The sequence below is a fragment of the Pseudophryne corroboree genome, chromosome 3 (assembly GCF_028390025.1).
Source record: "Pseudophryne corroboree isolate aPseCor3 chromosome 3, aPseCor3.hap2, whole genome shotgun sequence".
Lineage (NCBI taxonomy): Eukaryota > Metazoa > Chordata > Amphibia > Anura > Myobatrachidae > Pseudophryne > Pseudophryne corroboree.
This window is the reverse complement of record NC_086446.1, coordinates 483,335,195-483,352,836: the sequence shown is the minus strand read 5'-3', so window position 1 is coordinate 483,352,836 and position 17,642 is coordinate 483,335,195. Positions and strand designations below refer to the sequence as shown.

Below are 17,642 nucleotides of genomic sequence, written 5' to 3'. Positions count from 1 at the left end.
GGATGGTCCACGGCACCCCGGGTCTTTACCAAGGTAATGGCCGAAATGATATCCCCTCGAAGGAAGGACATTTTAGTTATCCCTTACTTGGACGATTCCCTGATAAGGGTAAGATCCAGGGAACAGTTGGAAGTCGGTGTAGCACTATCTCAGGTAGTGTTGCGGCAGCACGATTGGATTCTCAATATTCCAAAATCGCAGCTGGTTCCGACGACTTGTCTTCTGTTTCCTAGGGATGTTCCTGGACACAGTCCAGAAAAAAGGTGTTTCTCCCGGAAGAGAAAGCCAGGGAGTTATCCGAGCTAGTCAGGAACCTCCTAAAACCGAACCAAGGCTCAGTGCATCAATGCACAAGGGTTCGGGGTAAAAATGGTGGCTTCCTACGAAGCAATCCCATTCGCTAGATTCCACGCAAGAACTTTCCAGTGGAACCTACTGGACAAATGGTCCGGGTCGCATTTTCAGATGCATCAGCGGATAACCCTGTCACCAAGGACAAGGGTATCCATCCTGTGGTGGTTTGCAGAGTGCTCATCTTCTAGAGGGCCGCAGATTCGGCATTCAGGACTGGGTCCTGGTGACCACGGATGCCAGCCTGCGAGGCTGGGGAGCAGTCACACAGGGAAGGAATATCCAGGGCTTAGGGTCAAGCCTGGATACATCACTTCACATAAATATCCTGAAGCTAAGGGCCATTTACAATGCTCTAAGCTTAGCAAGACCTCTGCTTCAAGGTCAGCCGGTGTTGATCCAGTCGGACAACATCATGGCAGTCACCCACGTAAACAGACAGGGTGGCACAAGAAGCAGGAGGGCAATGGCAGAAGCTGCAGGGATTCTTCGCTGGGCGGAAAATCATGTGATAGCACTGTCAACAGTATTCATTCCGGGAGTGGACAACTGGGAAGCAGACTTCCTCAGCACGACCTCCACCCGGGAGAGTGGGGACTTCACCCAGAAGTCGTCCACATGATTAAAAAACTCGACAGGTATTGCGCCAGGTCAAGAGACCCTCAGGCAGTAGTTGTAGACGCTCTGGTAACACCGTGGGTGTACCAGTCAGTGTATGTGTTCCCTCCTCTGCCTCTCATACCCAAGGTACTGAGATTGATAAGATGGAGAGGAGAAAGCACTATATTCGTGGCTCCGGATTGGCCAAGAAGGACTTGGTAACCGGAACTTCAAGAGATGCTCACGGAGGATCCGTGGCCTCTACCTCTAAGAAGGGACCTGCTCCAGCAAGGACCCTGTCTGTTCCAAGACTTACCGCGGCTGCGTTTGACGGCATGCCGGTTGAACACCGGATCCTGAAGGAAAAAAGGCATTCCGGATGAAGTCATCCATATCCTGATCTAAAGCCAGGAAGGATGTAACCGCAAAAACATTATCACCGCAATTGGCGAAAATATGTTGCGTAGTGCGAGGCCAGTAAGGCCCGACGGAGGAAATTCAACTGGGTCGATTCCTACATTTCCTGCAAACAGGAGTGTCTATGGGCCTGAAATTGGGGTCCATTAAGGTTCAGATTTCGGTCCTGTCAATTTTCTTCCAAAAAAGAACTAGCTTCAGTCCCTGAAGTTTAGACGTTTGTAAAAGGGGTACTGCATATACAGCCTCCTTTTGTGCCTCCAGTGGCAATTTGGGATCTCAATGTAGTTTGGGTTCCAAAAGTCACATTGGTTTGAACCACTTAAATCTGTGGAGTTAAAATATCTCACATGGAAAGTGGTCATGCTGTTGGCCCTGGCCTGGGCCAGGCGCGTGTCAGAATTGGCGGCTTTATCCTGTAAAAGCCCTTATCTGATTTTCCATTCGGACAGGGCGGAATTGAGGACTCGTCCTCAGTTTCTCCCTAAGGTGGTTCCAGCGTTTTCACCTGAACCAACCTATTGTGGTGCCTGCGGCTACTAGGGACTTGGAGGAATCCAAGTTGCTGGATGTTGTCAGGGCCCTGAAAATATTCCAGGACGGCTGGAGTCAGGAAATCTGACTCGCTGTTTATCCTGTATGCACCCAACAAGCTGGGTGCTCCTGCTTCTAAGCAGACTATTGCTCGTTGGATTTGTAGTACAATTCAGCTTGCACATTCTGTGGCAGGCCTGCCACAGCTAAAATCTGTAAAAGCCCGTTCCACAAGGAAAGTGGGCTCATCTTGGGCGGCTGCCCGAGGGGTCTCGGCTTTACAACTTTGCCGAGCAGCTACTTGGTCAGGGGCAAACACGTTTGCTAAATTCTACAAATTTGATACCCTGGCTGAGGAGGACCTGGAGTTCTCTCATTCGGTGCTGCAGAGTCATCCGCACTCTCCCGCCCGTTTGGGAGCTTTGGTATAATCCCCATGGTCCTTACGGAGTCCCCAGCATCCACTTAGGACGTTAGAGAAAATAAGAATTTACTTACCGATAATTCTATTTCTCATAGTCCGTAGTGGATGCTGGGCGCCCATCCCAAGTGCGGATTGTCTGCAATACTTGTACATAGTTAAAAAAAATCGGGTTATTATTGTTGGGAGCCATCTTTTCAGAGGCTCCTCTGTTATCATACTGTTAACTGGGTTCAGATCACAAGTTATACGGTGTGATTGGTGTGGCTGGTATGAGTCTTACCCGGGATTCAAAATCCTTCCTTATTGTGTACGCTCGTCCGGGCACAGTATCCTAACTGAGGCTTGGAGGAGGGTCATAGAGGGAGGAGCCAGTGCACACCAGTTAGTCCTAAAGCTTTATTTAGATGTGCCCAGTCTCCTGCGGAGCCGCTATTCCCCATGGTCCTTACGGAGTCCCCAGCATCCACTACGGACTATGAGAAATAGAATTATCGGTAAGTAAATTCTTATTTTCCCAAATTGTATATACTCTTAATCCAATTACAGAACATGTGAAAAGTGTTTCGAACAGTTTTGCTGGCTCGTAGAACCCTCTTTTCTCTCAGTACCCCATACTCTTATTCCTATATTACATTTGAAGACATTTTAGTGTAAGCTTGCTGATTTATGTTTTTATAAAAACTGATGGTAAACAATGTTTGCAATAGTTGGACACCCCTATGTGAATAAGGGGTCTATTCATGAAGCAGTGAAAAGTGTGGAGAAGTGAGCCAGTGGAGAAGTTGCCCATGGCAACCAATCAGCATTGACGTAATTATAATTTGCATACTTTAAAATTATACAGAGCAGCTGATTGGTTGCCATGGGCAACTTCTCCACTCTTTTCACTGCTTTATGAATAGACCCCTAAATGAGTTATATCCATCAACATATTATTAAAGCAGGCTCTACAATGGCTAAGTGTCATTCTAAAAAAAAAAAAATCCCCTCATGGAATGACAGATTACAGAAATTGAGATTATATATTCCAGTGTTTCCCAAATCTGTTCCCCCTACACCCCAACAGCTCTATCTCTGGCAGAATAGTCACTGACCCAGCCAAATAGACCAAGTCACCTGTGCATTATTAAAGAAATATGTTCAGTTGGGGTGTGTGAGGACGAGATTTGGGTAACAGTTCTGTAACTCATACATCATTTGTACAATGGGTAACTATATGGAATCACTATCGGGAGTTACAGCTCCATGGACCTAGCTACGACATAGATGATAAGCAACTTTTTAAAGAGCAAGAACAGAAAACAGTACATTGTATCTCTCTGCAATGTTAAACCCGATGGCGGACTGCAGCTTGCGTAGACAGATGGGGCAGAGGTCCAGGGGTCTCCGGTCAGACTCTTCAAGGTGGTTGGACCCCTGCATCACACACTGCAACCATTGGCAATGACGAAGACCGAACATGTGCCCAATCTCATGTGTAAGTGTCTGAAATATAAACACAACCATCAAATCCTGTGTTATGGTGGTTGCCTCCGCCTTATATGCTGCCAAGAATAGCTATTTTATTCTATTCCCGTAGCTATTCCACTCAGAGGGAATGGTCAGTATGTATTGGCCCAAATGTATTAAGCCTTAACAAGTGATAAAGTGGAGATGGATTAAGTGTGATAAATGACCAGCCAATCAGCTCCTAACTGCCAGGTCACAGGCTGTGTTTGAAAAATGACAGTTAGGAGCTGATTGGCTGGTCATTTATCACTGTTTATCCATCTCCACTTTATCTCTTGTTAAGGCTTAATACATTTGGGCCAATATTACAGTGAGCATGTGGCAGTGTTATATGTTGACAACTTGGAGCTGTTTTTAAATGCAGGCTGCCTCATGTATAGTAAGTTAATGGAGCTGTATAATACATGTGCAGAGCCGTATTAACAATGGGGCGGATGGAGCTGCACCTCCAGGGCCCCCATTGAAAATAGGCCCACAGAGCGCTCCAGTGAAGCCCGCGCCAGCCAGGGTAATGTACCTGGTGGAGTCGGCGTCTGCTGCAGGACATTCCAGCAATGTCTGCTGATATATGCTCCAAAACTGTCACTGCGAGCATCATGGAGTGAGCGGGGTGTCCAGGTGCTGGCCGCAGGCTCTGGGTAGTGCGCAGGGCCAGACTGGGTGCCGCATCTGATTCTGAGATGTCACCTGTAGCTGCGGCGAGCCCAGGATGTTTGTTCGGCTGCTGTGGGGCCCGACCATTGCACTCCCCCTGCTGCTGTAACGCTACACGTGCTTGGACACGCCACGCCGCCCAGCAACACAGAGTCGGATCAGATACACCGGGCAGCGCCTGACAGCACCAGACGGACCGCACAGGATGAGAGGAGCCGCAGCCTGATGCCTCCTCAGGGGTGAGCGCTCAGGGCCTGAGCTGCAGAAGTGCTTACAGTGAGAAGTGAGCGCAGCGGGAAGTATGCCCACTCATGGGGGAATGCTGTGGAGAGAAGTGACCCTCTAGCGGCTGACCCGGGGGAAAGGGCATAGCAATGGGACACACAGATATAGATATGCCCCTGACCCTGTGTGCCTGACTCCTCAGCCCTGTGTACCTGACTCCTCAACCATGTGTGCCTGCCACCTCACCCTGTCTGCCTGACTCCTCACCCCAGTGTGCCTGCCACCTCACCCTGTGCCTGACTCCCCGCCCCTGTGTGCCTGACTCCCCACCCCTGTGTGCCTGACTCCCCACCCCTGTGTGCCTGCCACCCTATCCCTGTGTGTGTGCCTGACTCCCCACCCCTGTGTGCCTGCCACCCTATCCCTGTGTGTGTGCCTGACTCCCCACCCCTGTGTGCCTGCCACCCTATCCCTGTGTGTGTGCCTGACTCCTCACCCTGGTGTGCCTGCCACCCTATACCTGTGTGTGTGTCTGAATCCTAACCCGTGTGCCTGCCACCCTATCCCTGTGTGTGCCTGCCACCTCACCCTGTGTGCCTGCCACCCTATCCCTGTGTGTGGCCTGCCACCTCACCCTGTGTGCCTGACGTCATACCCTTGTGTTTGTCTGCTTCCTCACCCTATGTGCCTGCCGCCTCGCCCCTGTGTGTGCCTGCCGCCTCACATCTGTGTGTGCCTGCCAACTCACCCGTGTGTATCTGCTACCTTACCCTATGTGCCTGACATCTCACCCTGTGTGTGCTTACCCCCTTACCCTCATCCTGTGTGCCTGCCGCCTCAAGGCCGTTTAAGTTGAGAAACATAATGTGGGTGCCACTACATGGGGGGTGCAGCGTGACTGTCGCCGGGGCCGCTGACTGGCGGCAGCCAGCCCGCCACCAACAATACTGCATCTGTACACAGTGCCAAATACAAAATTATTTCTGGCCCATGCCGTGTTTGAGCTCAGTGCTACTCGGAAGATGAGTCTAGCGCTGCCTAGGCCATGACGTCATGGAGGTCATGCACCTGGCGCCGCACAGTGCATACTGACTTAGGTTGCCACTGAGGGCAAGGGAGGAGGAGAGAAGCCAGATTCCACTGTAAGTTCTGCAATGACAATGCTAACAGACTGTTTTCATTTTAGGATAATCTTCTGTGGAGGGCAGTAAGTTTATCTGTGTTGTGTGTGTTTGTCAATATGTGGTGTCTGTGTCAGTAAGTAGCATCTGTCAGTAAGTGTGTGTGTCTGTAAGTTTATCTGTGTTGTGTGTGTCAGTATGTGGTGTCTGCATCAGTAAGGGGTATCAGTCATTAAGTGGAGTCTGTGTCAGTAAATGATATCTGTCAGTAAGAGGTGTCTGTCGTGTGTCTTATCAGTAAGGGGTATCTGTGTTAATAAGTGTGTGTGTCAGTAAGTGTGTCCGTAAGGGGTGTACTACCAGTAAGTGGTATCTGTCAATAAAGGGTGCCCATGTCAGTAAGTGTGTTTGTGTCAGTAAGCAGTATGTATTCCAGTGTTTATGTCAGTAAGTGTGTCAGTGTCAGTATGTTTGTCAGTAAGTGGAATTTGTGCCAGCAAGGGGTGTCTGTGTCAGTAAGGGGTGTCTGTGCCAGTAAGGGGTTTCTGTGTCAATAATTGGTATCTGTCAGTAAGTGTGTATATGTCAGTAAGGGTTGTCTGTATCAGTGTATTTGTGTCAGGAAGTGGAATCTGTGTTAGTAAGGGGTGTTTGTGTCAGTAAGTGTGTCTGTCAGTAAGTGGTGTCTATGTCAGTTTGTGTGTCCCAAGAGCCCTCAATCCCCTATCTGTATTGCCCCATCTTTTCTAATTGTTCCACATTTGTTCTATTTTGACCCATCGTTGCTCCCCCTTTCCACCTACAGTTCTCTGTATTATATGGCGGTCACTGCGATACTTCTTGTATTATATGGTTGTCCCTGGTGCTTGCATTATATGGGAGTCACAAACTTTTTCTTGTTATAGTTAACTATTAAGTGTTTGAAGGTAAGCACTAGCTATGACCTCCATGGAGATAAATAGCCACACTCATGGCACAGGCCACACCCCTTATTTAGACCACACCTACACCACACTGGTCACACCACTGCAGCGCTGGTCACGCCTCCTGCCGATGGCACACAATAGGCCCTTCGTAAATTTCAGCTCCAGGCCCATGTGGACCTTAATCTGGCACTGTACATGTGTGTTTTATAAGTGGGGAACATACTGTACCTAGGTCAAGGGCCCAAAACAAGACAGAGGGGGAGATCTAACTAAGCAGTGAAACGAGTGGTGAAGTGAGCCAGTGGAGAAGTTGCCCATGGCAACCAATCAGCTGGTCTGTATAATTTTCTAGTATGCAAATGATAAATGTTACTTCACTGCTGATTGATTGCCATGGGCAACTTCTTCACTGGCTCACTTCTCCACTCTTTTCACTGCTTAGTACATCTTCCCCTAAATCTCAGATTAGATAGCAGCTATGCTTCTACAGTGGAAGGACAAAACAACTGAAAAACTCACCTTGCAGGAACGGAGGAGGAGCGAGCCTGTGATCAATGGAGTATAATATCCTTCAAACACTGAATAATCCCCCTGTGCTGGTCTCTTCCCTTTTATCCTGCCTTTGTAGCGGAGACTGTAAAAATCCTCATCATAACGAGCAAAACTAAATACCCCTATTCCTGCAAGAATACAATTTGTTTAAACATTTTATTTCTTATTAACAGTTTCAGCATATGCTGTTGCTCTTTACAAGTGGAACAACAGTGATAACACAAAACATATCGTGCACAAGTTAATTTATTTCAGTAATATTACTTAAAAGGTGAAACTAATATATTATATAGACTCATTACATGCAAAGTTAGATATTTCAAGCCTTTATTTGTTATAATTTTGATGATTGTGGTTTATAGCTTAAGAAAACCCCAAATCCAAAATCTCAGAAAATTAGAATATGACATAAAATCGATAAAAAAAGGATTTTAAATACAAAAATGACGGCCTCTGAAAAGTAAAATCATGCATAGGTACTCAGTACTTGGTTGGGCCCCTTTTGCATGAATTACTGCCTCAATGCGGCGTGGCATGGATTTTATCAGCCTGTGGCACTGCTGAGGTGTCATGGAAGACCAGGATGCTTTAATAGTGGCCTTCAGATCTTCTGCTTTGTTCGGTCTCATGTCTCTCATCTTTCTCTTGGCAATGCCCCATAGATCTCTATGGGGTTCGGGTCAGGCGAGTTTGCTGGCCAATCCAGCACAGTAAACCCACGGTCATTGAACCAGGTTTTGGTACTTTTGGCAGTGTGGGCAGGTGCCAAGTCCTGCTGGAAAATGAAATCAGCATCTCCATAAAGCTTGTCTGCTGGAGGAAGCATGAAGTGCTCTAAAATCTCTGGTAGACGGCTTCGTTGACTCTGGACTTAATAAAGCACAGTGGACCAATACCAGCAGATGACATGGCTCCCCAAATCAACACAGACTGTGGAAACTTCACACTGGACTTCAAGCATCTTGGATTTGCTTTCATCAGAAAAGAGGACTTTGGACCACTGAGCAACAGACCAGTTCTTTTTTCTTTAGCCCAGGTAAGACGCTTCTGACGTTATTTGTTGTTCAGGAGTGGCTTGACAAGAGGAATACGACATTTGAAGCCCATGTCCAGTCTGTATGTGGTGGCTCTTGATGCACTAACTTCACCCTCAGTCCACTCCTTGTGAAGCTCCCCCACACTTTTGAATGGCCTTTTCCTGACAATCCTCTCCAGGCTGTGGTCATCTCTGCTGCTTGTGCACCTTTTTCTTCCACACTTCTTCCTTCCACTTAACTTTCTATTAATGTGCTTTCATACAGCACTTTGAGAACATCCAACTTCTTTTGCAATTTCCTTTTGAGGCTTTCCCTCCTTGTGGAGGGTGTCAATGATGGTTTTCTGGACAAGTGTCAGCTCAGCAGTCTTCCCCATGATTGTGAATGGTACTGAACCAAACTGAGACCATTAAAAACAGAGATTGGGTACCTGCGGCCCTCCAACTATTGTTGAACTACACATCCCAGCATGCCCTGCAACAGTTTTAGCATGACCAAATAGCAAAACTATAGCAGAGCATGTTGGTATGTGTAGTTCAGCAACAGCTGGAGGGCCAAAGGTTCCCCACCCCTGATTTAGAGGCTCAGGAACCCTTTGCAGGTGGTTTGGGTTAATTAGCTGATTAGGGTGTGACACTTTGAGCCTACAATATTGAACCTTTTCATAATATTCAAATTTTCTGAGATTTTGGATTTGTGGTTTACTTAAACTGTAATCCACAATCATCAAAATTATAACAAATGAAAGCTTGAAATATCTCACTTTGCATGTAATGAGTCTATATAATATATTAGTTTGACCTTTCTTTTAAGTAAAATTACTGAAATAAATTAACTTGTGCACGATATTCTATTTTTCTGAGTTTCACCTGTAATAACAAATAGACATAGAGATGGGAACATTAATGGACACTAACATTAATATGCAAGTATATAATCAATTAATTAATTAGTGATCTTACTTATAGTCTACAAGGGGAGTTAGGTCTTTTGTATTAAAAACAACAACTTTTAATAATACAAAAAGTGCCTTGTTAAGGGCCGATTTGGGGAGAGATGTGTGCTGAGCGTGCAGGGGAGGGGGGGAGGGAAACGGGGGGCGGGGCGCTCATTTCACCCAACGTGCCAATCTAGCACCAGCGACAGCGATGCACGGGGCCGCACATCGCTATCGCTGTGGGGGTACACAGTGGGGGTACACTAAAGGGGGGTACACACGGAGTGATCACTGCTTAAAATCTAAGCAATCTAGTCAGACTGCTTAGATTTTAAGCAGCGATCGCTCCGTGAGTACACCCCTTTAGATGGGCCTGTAGATTTGTATCTGCCATCAATCTATGCTTCCATTTTATCAGACATGTAAAAACTGAATGTAGTAGAACATGTTGTGTAGGTGCTGGAAGGGTGTGGATAGCTCGTCGCTATCCCATTGTTACCCAATCTGCAATGTTAAGGTTGACCGAAAGTAGCCTCACCGCTGACCACAAAGTTCCCACCATTGGTTACAATGGAGCGCATAGGCGCTACATTGTAACACTGCCGTGTGCTGCCTGTCATACACTACAGGAGCACACAGCCAATCAGGAGGGTGCCACAACGTGGCGCTCCCTGATTGGCTGATGGAACCCTCTTAGACAAAAGTCAGGGGGGGTTCCTGGCATTCGGGGAAAGGGGTCCCATGTGAAAACATGGGTCCCCTTTCAGTGCGAGGTCGGGTGTCCGTTTTGTTATTTTGCAAAGTACCAGGATTACAAATAGAAAAGAAGAGGAGCCATCTACACTGGATTTTGTGAGTATAATTTTTTCAACAGGTACACCATGGATTCTACATGGAGAAGAGGACCGACCCTCGTGTGAACATAGGTAAGTATGTGTATATGGAGGTGTGGATGTATGTATTAAACTTTTACTTTCAAGGTGTGTGTCTTCTGTTTTTATTGGGGTATTTTTTTAGTAGTAGTACTACTACAGGTACCAGCGGGCCCGGTTTTCCACCGCATGCTGGTACTTGTGGTTCTTCAAGTACCAGCTTGCGGGGAGGCTTGCTGGGACTTGTAGTACTGCTACTAAAAACAATATTCATTTTTTTACAAAAAGGCTATCAGCCTCCCATCCGCAGCCCTTGGATGGGGGGGGACAGCCTCGGGCTTCATCCCTGGCCCTTGGGTGGCTGGAGGGGGGGGACCCCTTGATTGAAGGGGTCCCCACTCCTCCAGGGTACCCCGGCCAGGGGTGACTAGTTGGTTATGTAATGCCAGGGCCGCAGGGACCTAGATAAAAGTGTCCCCCGGCTGTGGCATTATGTATCTGGCTAGTGGAGCCCGGTGCTGGTTTCAGAAATACGGGGGACCCCTACGCTTTTTGTCCCCCGTATTTTTGGAACCAGGACCAGGCGCAGAGCCCGGTGCTGGTTGTTTAAATATGGGGGAACCCCTATCATTTTTTTCCCCATATTTTTTCAACCAGGGCCGGCTCAAAGAGCCCGAGGCTGGTTTTGCTTAGGAGGGGGGACCTCACGCATTTTTTTTTTTTTTAAATAACACTTTCCCACCCCTTCCCACTGAAAAACATGCACGGATCTCATGGATCCGTGCATGCCTATCCGAACGCGGTAAAAAAAAGCAGGTCTGTTTTTTTTAGCACTTTTTCACGAATTGTATTTCAGCACGGCAGTGTTTGGCTATTGTCGGCAGTGTTTGTGATTTGCACTTTTTAGTAAATGACCGTTTTCTACCAAATTGCAGGCGTATTTGACCGATGGTGTATTGATTCGTAATTTTTTCCTAGGACCCCCAAAATAATACGAATGCCCTCATCACTGCCGTGATTTGAGTTTAGTAAATTCCCTAGATGACACTTTGAAGAAAAAACATCATCTCGGCCAAAATCGGGACCTTAGTAAATATACCCCAGTGTCTAGTTAGAAACTCAATAGGTCAACCCCATATGGTGGTGGTGGTGGGGGGGGGGGGGGTCGTCTTTTTTTTCCAACTTTTGCAACATTTGGATATGGAAAAAATATACAATCTCAGAATTGCGCAGTGAAACAGAAAAAGCTGCCCAGACACTCGGTTCAAATTGGGGGGAAAAACACCAATTCCCAACAAATGCAGATAAGGAAAAAATGGTGAACCAGGTGTCACTGGCGCTAAATTTGTAAAGATGTGTTCAAACTGGACCCTGGCATGGGCCACCACAAACACAATCGTGAGGGGATCCTAACACCCCTTATTAGGGTGATACCCTTGATTGATGTGCAAACTAACTGAATAAGACTGGGTATAAAATCACAAATGAACATTTATTAATAAAAACATACAATACATGTTATCTGCCAGTGCAATGGGACTCCAAAGGTGACTTGTGCTATTTTTTGGTATATCAGCAAAGAAGCTCTCACCCTCTTTCTGTGTTGCGGTGGGCTAGCTTATAAATAAGCTGATGTGGTCCTGGGCTGAAATGGCCAAGCACCACCGCAAAAAGATTATCAGCAATAGGTCACCTCCAGTCCAAATGTATTGGTCCTCAATCCAAAGCAACGCGTTTCGGTTCTCAAAGAACCTTTCTCAAGAAATGGATTTCTTGAGAAAGGTTCTTTGAGAACCGAAACGCGTTGCTTTGGATTGAGGACCAATACATTTGGACTGGAGGTGACCTATTGCTGCTGATCTTTTTGCGGTGGTGCTTGGCCATTTCAGCCCAGGACCACATCAGCTTATTTATAAGCTAGCCCACCGCAACACAGAAAGAGGGTGAGAGCTTCTTTGCTGATATACCAAAAAATAGCACAAGTCACTTTTGGAGTCCCATTGCACTGGCAGATAACATGTATTGTATGTTTTTATTAATAAATGTTCATTTGTGATTTTATACCCAGTCTTATTCAGTTAGTTTGCACATCAATCAAGGGTATCACCCTAATAAGGGGTGTTAGGATCCCCTCACGATTGTGTTTGTGGTGGCCCATGCCAGGGTCCAGTTTGAACACATCTTTACGGATTTAGCGCCAGTGACACCTGGTTCACTTTTGCAACATTTATCAATATGGACTATGACCCTCATTCAGTACTGATAAACAAATTGAGAAAATCACAGAAGGACGCTTTTTGGTCATCTGAGCAAGTACATAGTCCGCAACGCGAATGCATGGACTTTCAGGTTGCGATCGCATCCTGGAACTGTGCGACTGCAATTTGATTGACAGCATCGGGGGGGGGGGCAACGCAGAGTTAGGGGGGAGTGGTCCAGACAATTCAGGCGTGTCCAGACCATTTAGGGGCAGCCTCGTAACATCACACGCGGTCGCTGCAGGGGAAAACATACGAGCAGGGGGGAGCATGAGAAGGTCCGCCCTGCATTGTGACTGCATATAAAAATGCAATTGCCCGGCGTTGCAATTGCATTTTTATATGCAGTCACAATGCAGGGCGGACCTTCTCATGCTGGGCGGCCTTGCCCTTTGCTGGGCCGCCCCCCAGTGTGAGTTTTTTTCAGTAGCAGTTTTAGCAATTTAGCAAAAACTGCTGCTGATACTGACTGAGGGCCTATGACTGCAAATAGTAACCTGTGCTGAGTGCAGCGAGGCACCTTGCCCCGAAGTGGTACACTAATTGTAGTAATAGATTTAGGTGGTCATTCCGAGTTAATCGCTAGCTGCATTTGTTTGCAGCGCAGCGATCAGGCTAAAAAACAGCAGTTCTGCGCATGCGTATTTGGTGCAATGTGTACGCGCAATGTACGGGCACAACGAGCGATGTAGTTTTGCACAGGGTCTAGCGATGCATTTCAGTCGCACTGGTTGCCGCAGAGTGATTGACATGAAGTGGGCGTTTCTGGGTGGCAACTGACCGTTTTCAGGGAGTGTTCGGAAAAACTCAGGCGTGCCAGGGAAAATGCAGGTGTGGCTGGGCGAACACTGGGTGGGTGTGTGACGGCAAATCCGGAACAGAATTGTCTGAAGTGATCACAAGCGCTGAGTAGGTTTTGAGCTACTCTGAAACTACACAAAACTTTTTTGCAGGCGCTCTGTGATACAACCGTTCGCACTTCTGCTAAGCTAAAATACACTCCCAGTGGGCGGCGGCATAGCGTTTGCACAGCTGCTAAAAACTGCTAGCGAGCGATCAACTCGGAATGAACCCCTTTGTTCTTTTTCCTGCTTGTGCCTTAAGTTCAGTAGCGGATCTTGCCACGGGCAAACAGGACTTTTGCCTGGGGCGCCGCCTTCCGGAGGGCGCCGGCGCCATCCAGAGGGCGCCGCACCATGGCAAGATCCACCACTGTGCCCCCCGCTTTGAAGGGAACCAGACGCGTAGCGTCTAGTTTACCTTCATAGAGAGGACCTTTGCTGTGCGGTGCGCGATGACGTCATCGCGCACCGCACAGCATAGTGGCACGGACACTAGGGGTCATAATTGACCTCTAGTGTCTATGCTGTTCTATGGGAGAGACGTAATAACGTCTCTCCCATAGATCGAGGAGAGTAGAGGAGAAGAGCGGCGCCGGCGGAGGAGGTCTGCAGCGGTCTGGATCAGGAACGGGGATAGTAAGTATACTTTTTTTTTCTTTCAGCGGCGCTACAGGGGGCACAAATAGGGGCGTACCTGACCACGCCCCTATTTGAAGCCACGCCCCTATACTTTGCCCGGGGCGCCACTAGAGCAAGAACCGGCCCTGATTAAGTTGCATATTATAAGGACTAGACACATAAACCAGGTGCCTAGAGGAAAGTCTAATTACCCTCTGTCAGAGATGCTGTGCCAAACACAAAGTTCCAGGAGTCTCGAGGATACAGGTCCACCATGGTAGCTCCAACAATACAGAATGCATCTGCTGGCTTTATCGTCTTCAGATATTTCAGTAAGTCTCCTGTGGGCCCAAGTCACAGTAAATGTTAATTTCATATGTGTATATGCAATGCATATCCAATCTATAATGTCCACAAATCAATACTGGCACTCATCGGACAGATTTATACATCACAGGTCTGATTCTGAAGCGCACATACTGTATAATGCCATTGCTGAGCAACTATTTGCAACTGCACATGCTTGGCTGAGTCCCCCTACGGGGCATATGTTCAACAGAGCGAACGCACAAAAGGGCTGATGCGATCGGATCAAATGGTATCAGAAAAGTGACAGCAAAGTTAGGGGCGTAGCTGGGCAGTGACTGCGAGATGGCTAGTAGAACATGCAAATATTGTCCGCTCAGTGGGCGTGTTATAGGAGTGTCACAGATGTGTCACTGCTAGCGGTTGCATTTCCAGCTGCACAGGCATAGGAGGCCATAGACAAAGGAACTGCAATAGCCATAGGGCCTGTGAAAGTTTTGATGGTGTGACCAATAGTGGTATGTAAGGGCACACCAGTGTGAATTACAGCATGGGCGCTACAAGTGGGTGTCTCAGTCCTTGCACATTTGGCCACATGAATGTACACAAGGGATGTAGAACACTGGCAGACAGTCAACCACCCATAGACGATGCTGGGTACGCATCTGCAGTATCATGAAGCGCTGGGCGGGCCAAGTAGCCGCTCGGCAATGCTGTAAAGCCGAGACACCCCGGGCAGCTGCCCAGGAAGAACCCACCTTACGAGTAGAGTGGGCCTTAACAGACGTAGGACATGGCAATCCTGCCGTAGAATACACATGCTGGATAGTAAACCTTATCCAGTGAGAGATTGTCTGCTTAGAAGCAGGACACCCAAGTTTCTTGGGATCATACAGGACAAACAGAGAGTCCGATTTTCTGTGACGAGCAGTCCTCCTCACATAGATTTTCAGAGCCCTTACAACATCCAAGGACTTTGATGAAACTGAGGAGTCAGTAGCAACTGGCACAACGATAGGTTGGTTGATATGAAATGCCGACACAACCTTCGGAAGGAACTACGGACGTGTCCGGAGCTCAGCTCTATCTTCATGGAAGATCAAGTATGGGCTTTTACATGACAAAGCCCCCAACTCCGTCACACGTCTAGCAGAAGCCAAGGCCAACAAAGTGACAGCCTTCTACGTGAGAACCTTGACCTCAACCTCCTGTAGAGGCTCAAACCAGTCCGACTGGAGGAACTGCAACACCACGTTAAGATCCCAGGGCGCCGTAGGATGTGCAGAACTCCCTTCAAAAAGGTCTGAACCTCAGGGAGGGCAGCCAACTGTTTCTGGGAAAAAATGGATAGGGATGAAATTTGGACCTTTACGGAACCTAATCTCAGGCCTATATCCACACCTGCTTGGAGGAAGAGGAGAAATCGTCCAAGTTTAAACTCCACCGGTGGAAACTTCTTGGATTCACACCAAGACACATACTTTTTCCAAATGTGATTGTAATGCTTTGACGTTACTCCTTTCCTAGCCTGTATCAGGGTAGGAATAACCTTGTTCAGAATGCCCTTCCAAACTAATATCTGGCGTTCAACCTCCATGCAGTCAAACTTAGCCACGGTAAGTCTTGATAAGTGAACGGCCCCTGCTGTAGCAGGTTCTCCCGAAGAGGAAGAGGCCTCTAGCATTAGATCCACGTACCAAGCCCTTCTTGGCCCATCCGGAGCAATGAGGATCGCCTGAACTCTTGTTCTCCTTATGAGTTTTAGAACCCTTGGAATGAGTGGAAGTGGAGAAAACACGTACACTGACTGGAACGCCCACGGAGTCACTAGGGCGTCCACCTCCACGGCTTGCGGGTCCCTCGACCTGGAACAATACCACCGAAGCTTCGTGTTGAGATGAGAGGCCAACATGTCTATTTGAGGTACACCCCAAAGATTTGTTACCTCCGTGAACACCTCCGGATGGAGGCCCCACTCTCCTGGATGGAGATCGTGTCTGCTGAGGAAGTCCGCTTCCCAGTTGTCTACTCCCGGAATGAAGGTTGCTGACAGCGCCAATGCGTGTTTTTCCGCCGAGGATGAATCTTGTTACCACTGACATTGCAGCTCTGCTCTTCGTTCCGCCCTGTCGGTTTATGTAAGCCACTGTCGTTACATTGTCCTACTGCACTTGAATGGCCCGATTTCTCAGAAGATGGGTCGCTTGGAGAAGCCCGTTGTAGACGGCTCTTAATTCCAGAATGTTTATTGGCAGGCTGGATTCCAGAGTTGACCACCTTCCTTGGAAGGTTCCCCCTTGAGTGACTGCGCCCCAGCCCCGGAGACTTGCATCCGTGGTAAGAAGGATCCAGTCCTGAATCCCGAACCTGCGGCCCTCCAGAAGGTGAGGTAATTGCAGCCACCAGAGGAGTGAGATCCTGGCCTTTGGCGACAGACGTACAGTATTCTCTGGTGCATTTGTAGATGAGATCCCGACCATTTGTCCAGGAGATCCAGTTGGAAGGACCGAGCATGAAATCTCCCGTACTGCAGAGCCTCGTAAGAGGCCACCATCTTCCCCAGAAGGCGAATGCACTGATGAACTGACACCCGGGCTGGCTTCAGGACATCCCGGACCATTGTTTGTATCACCAACGCTTTTTCCTCTGGAAGAAACACCCTCTGCACTCCCGTGTCGAGGATCATTCCCAGAAAGGACAACCTCCTGGTTGGTTCCAAATGTGATTTTGGAAGGTTCAGGATCTAACCATATTCCTTGAGTGGCTGGGTCGTGAGAGCTATGGACTGTAATAGCTTCTCCTTGGATGATGCCTTTATCAACAGATCGTACAGATATGGAATTATGTTCACCCCCTGTCTGCGGAGGAGAACCATAATTTCCGCCATCACCTTGGTGAATACTCTCGGTGCTGTGGAGAGGCCGAATGGCAGTGCCTGGAATTGAAAATGACAGTCCAACAGTGCCAATCTTGATACGGCTGCCAAATCGGAATGTGGCGGTACGCATCCTTGATATCCAGGGATACCAGGAATTCACCCTCCTCCAGACCTGATATCACCACCTTTAGAGACTCCATTTTGAACTTGAACTCCCTCAGAAAGGGGTTTAGTGATTTTAAGTTCAGAATGGGCCTGACCGAACCATCCGGTTTCGGTACCACGAAAAGGTTCGAATAGTAACCTTTGTTTTGCATCTGGGGAGGAACTGATACAATAACCTGTGCCTCCACCAACTTCTGGATGGCTCCCTGTAGGGTGGCCCTGTCTGCCGGGCAAAGCTGGCAAGCCTGATTTGAAGAACCGGTGAGCAGGGAGATCCTGAAATTCCAGCCGGTACCCCTGGGACACAATATCTTGTACCCAGGGATCCAGGACGGATGACACCCAGACGTGACTGAAATGTCTGAGTTTTGCCCCCACCGACCCTACCTCCAGGCCGCACGGCCCACCGTCATGCT

At 48.0% G+C, this 17,642-nt stretch overlaps 1 protein-coding gene across 2 annotated transcripts in view; it reads right to left on the bottom strand.

Moving 5' to 3' along the window:
- Nucleotides 1-17,642, bottom strand: part of AMZ2 (archaelysin family metallopeptidase 2) — a 117,609-nt gene that overhangs the window by 11,552 nt on the left and 88,415 nt on the right. Inside the window, exons 4-6 of one of the 2 annotated variants that reach the window (XM_063960853.1) lie at nucleotides 14,090-14,218; nucleotides 7,281-7,441; nucleotides 3,635-3,811 (exon numbers count right to left, since the gene is read on the bottom strand). In XM_063960853.1, coding sequence (XP_063816923.1) covers nucleotides 3,635-3,811; nucleotides 7,281-7,441; nucleotides 14,090-14,218 — 467 coding nt within the window. The remainder of the gene's footprint in view (nucleotides 1-3,634; nucleotides 3,812-7,280; nucleotides 7,442-14,089; nucleotides 14,219-17,642) is intronic. The other variant, XM_063960854.1, reaches the window with a different exon arrangement.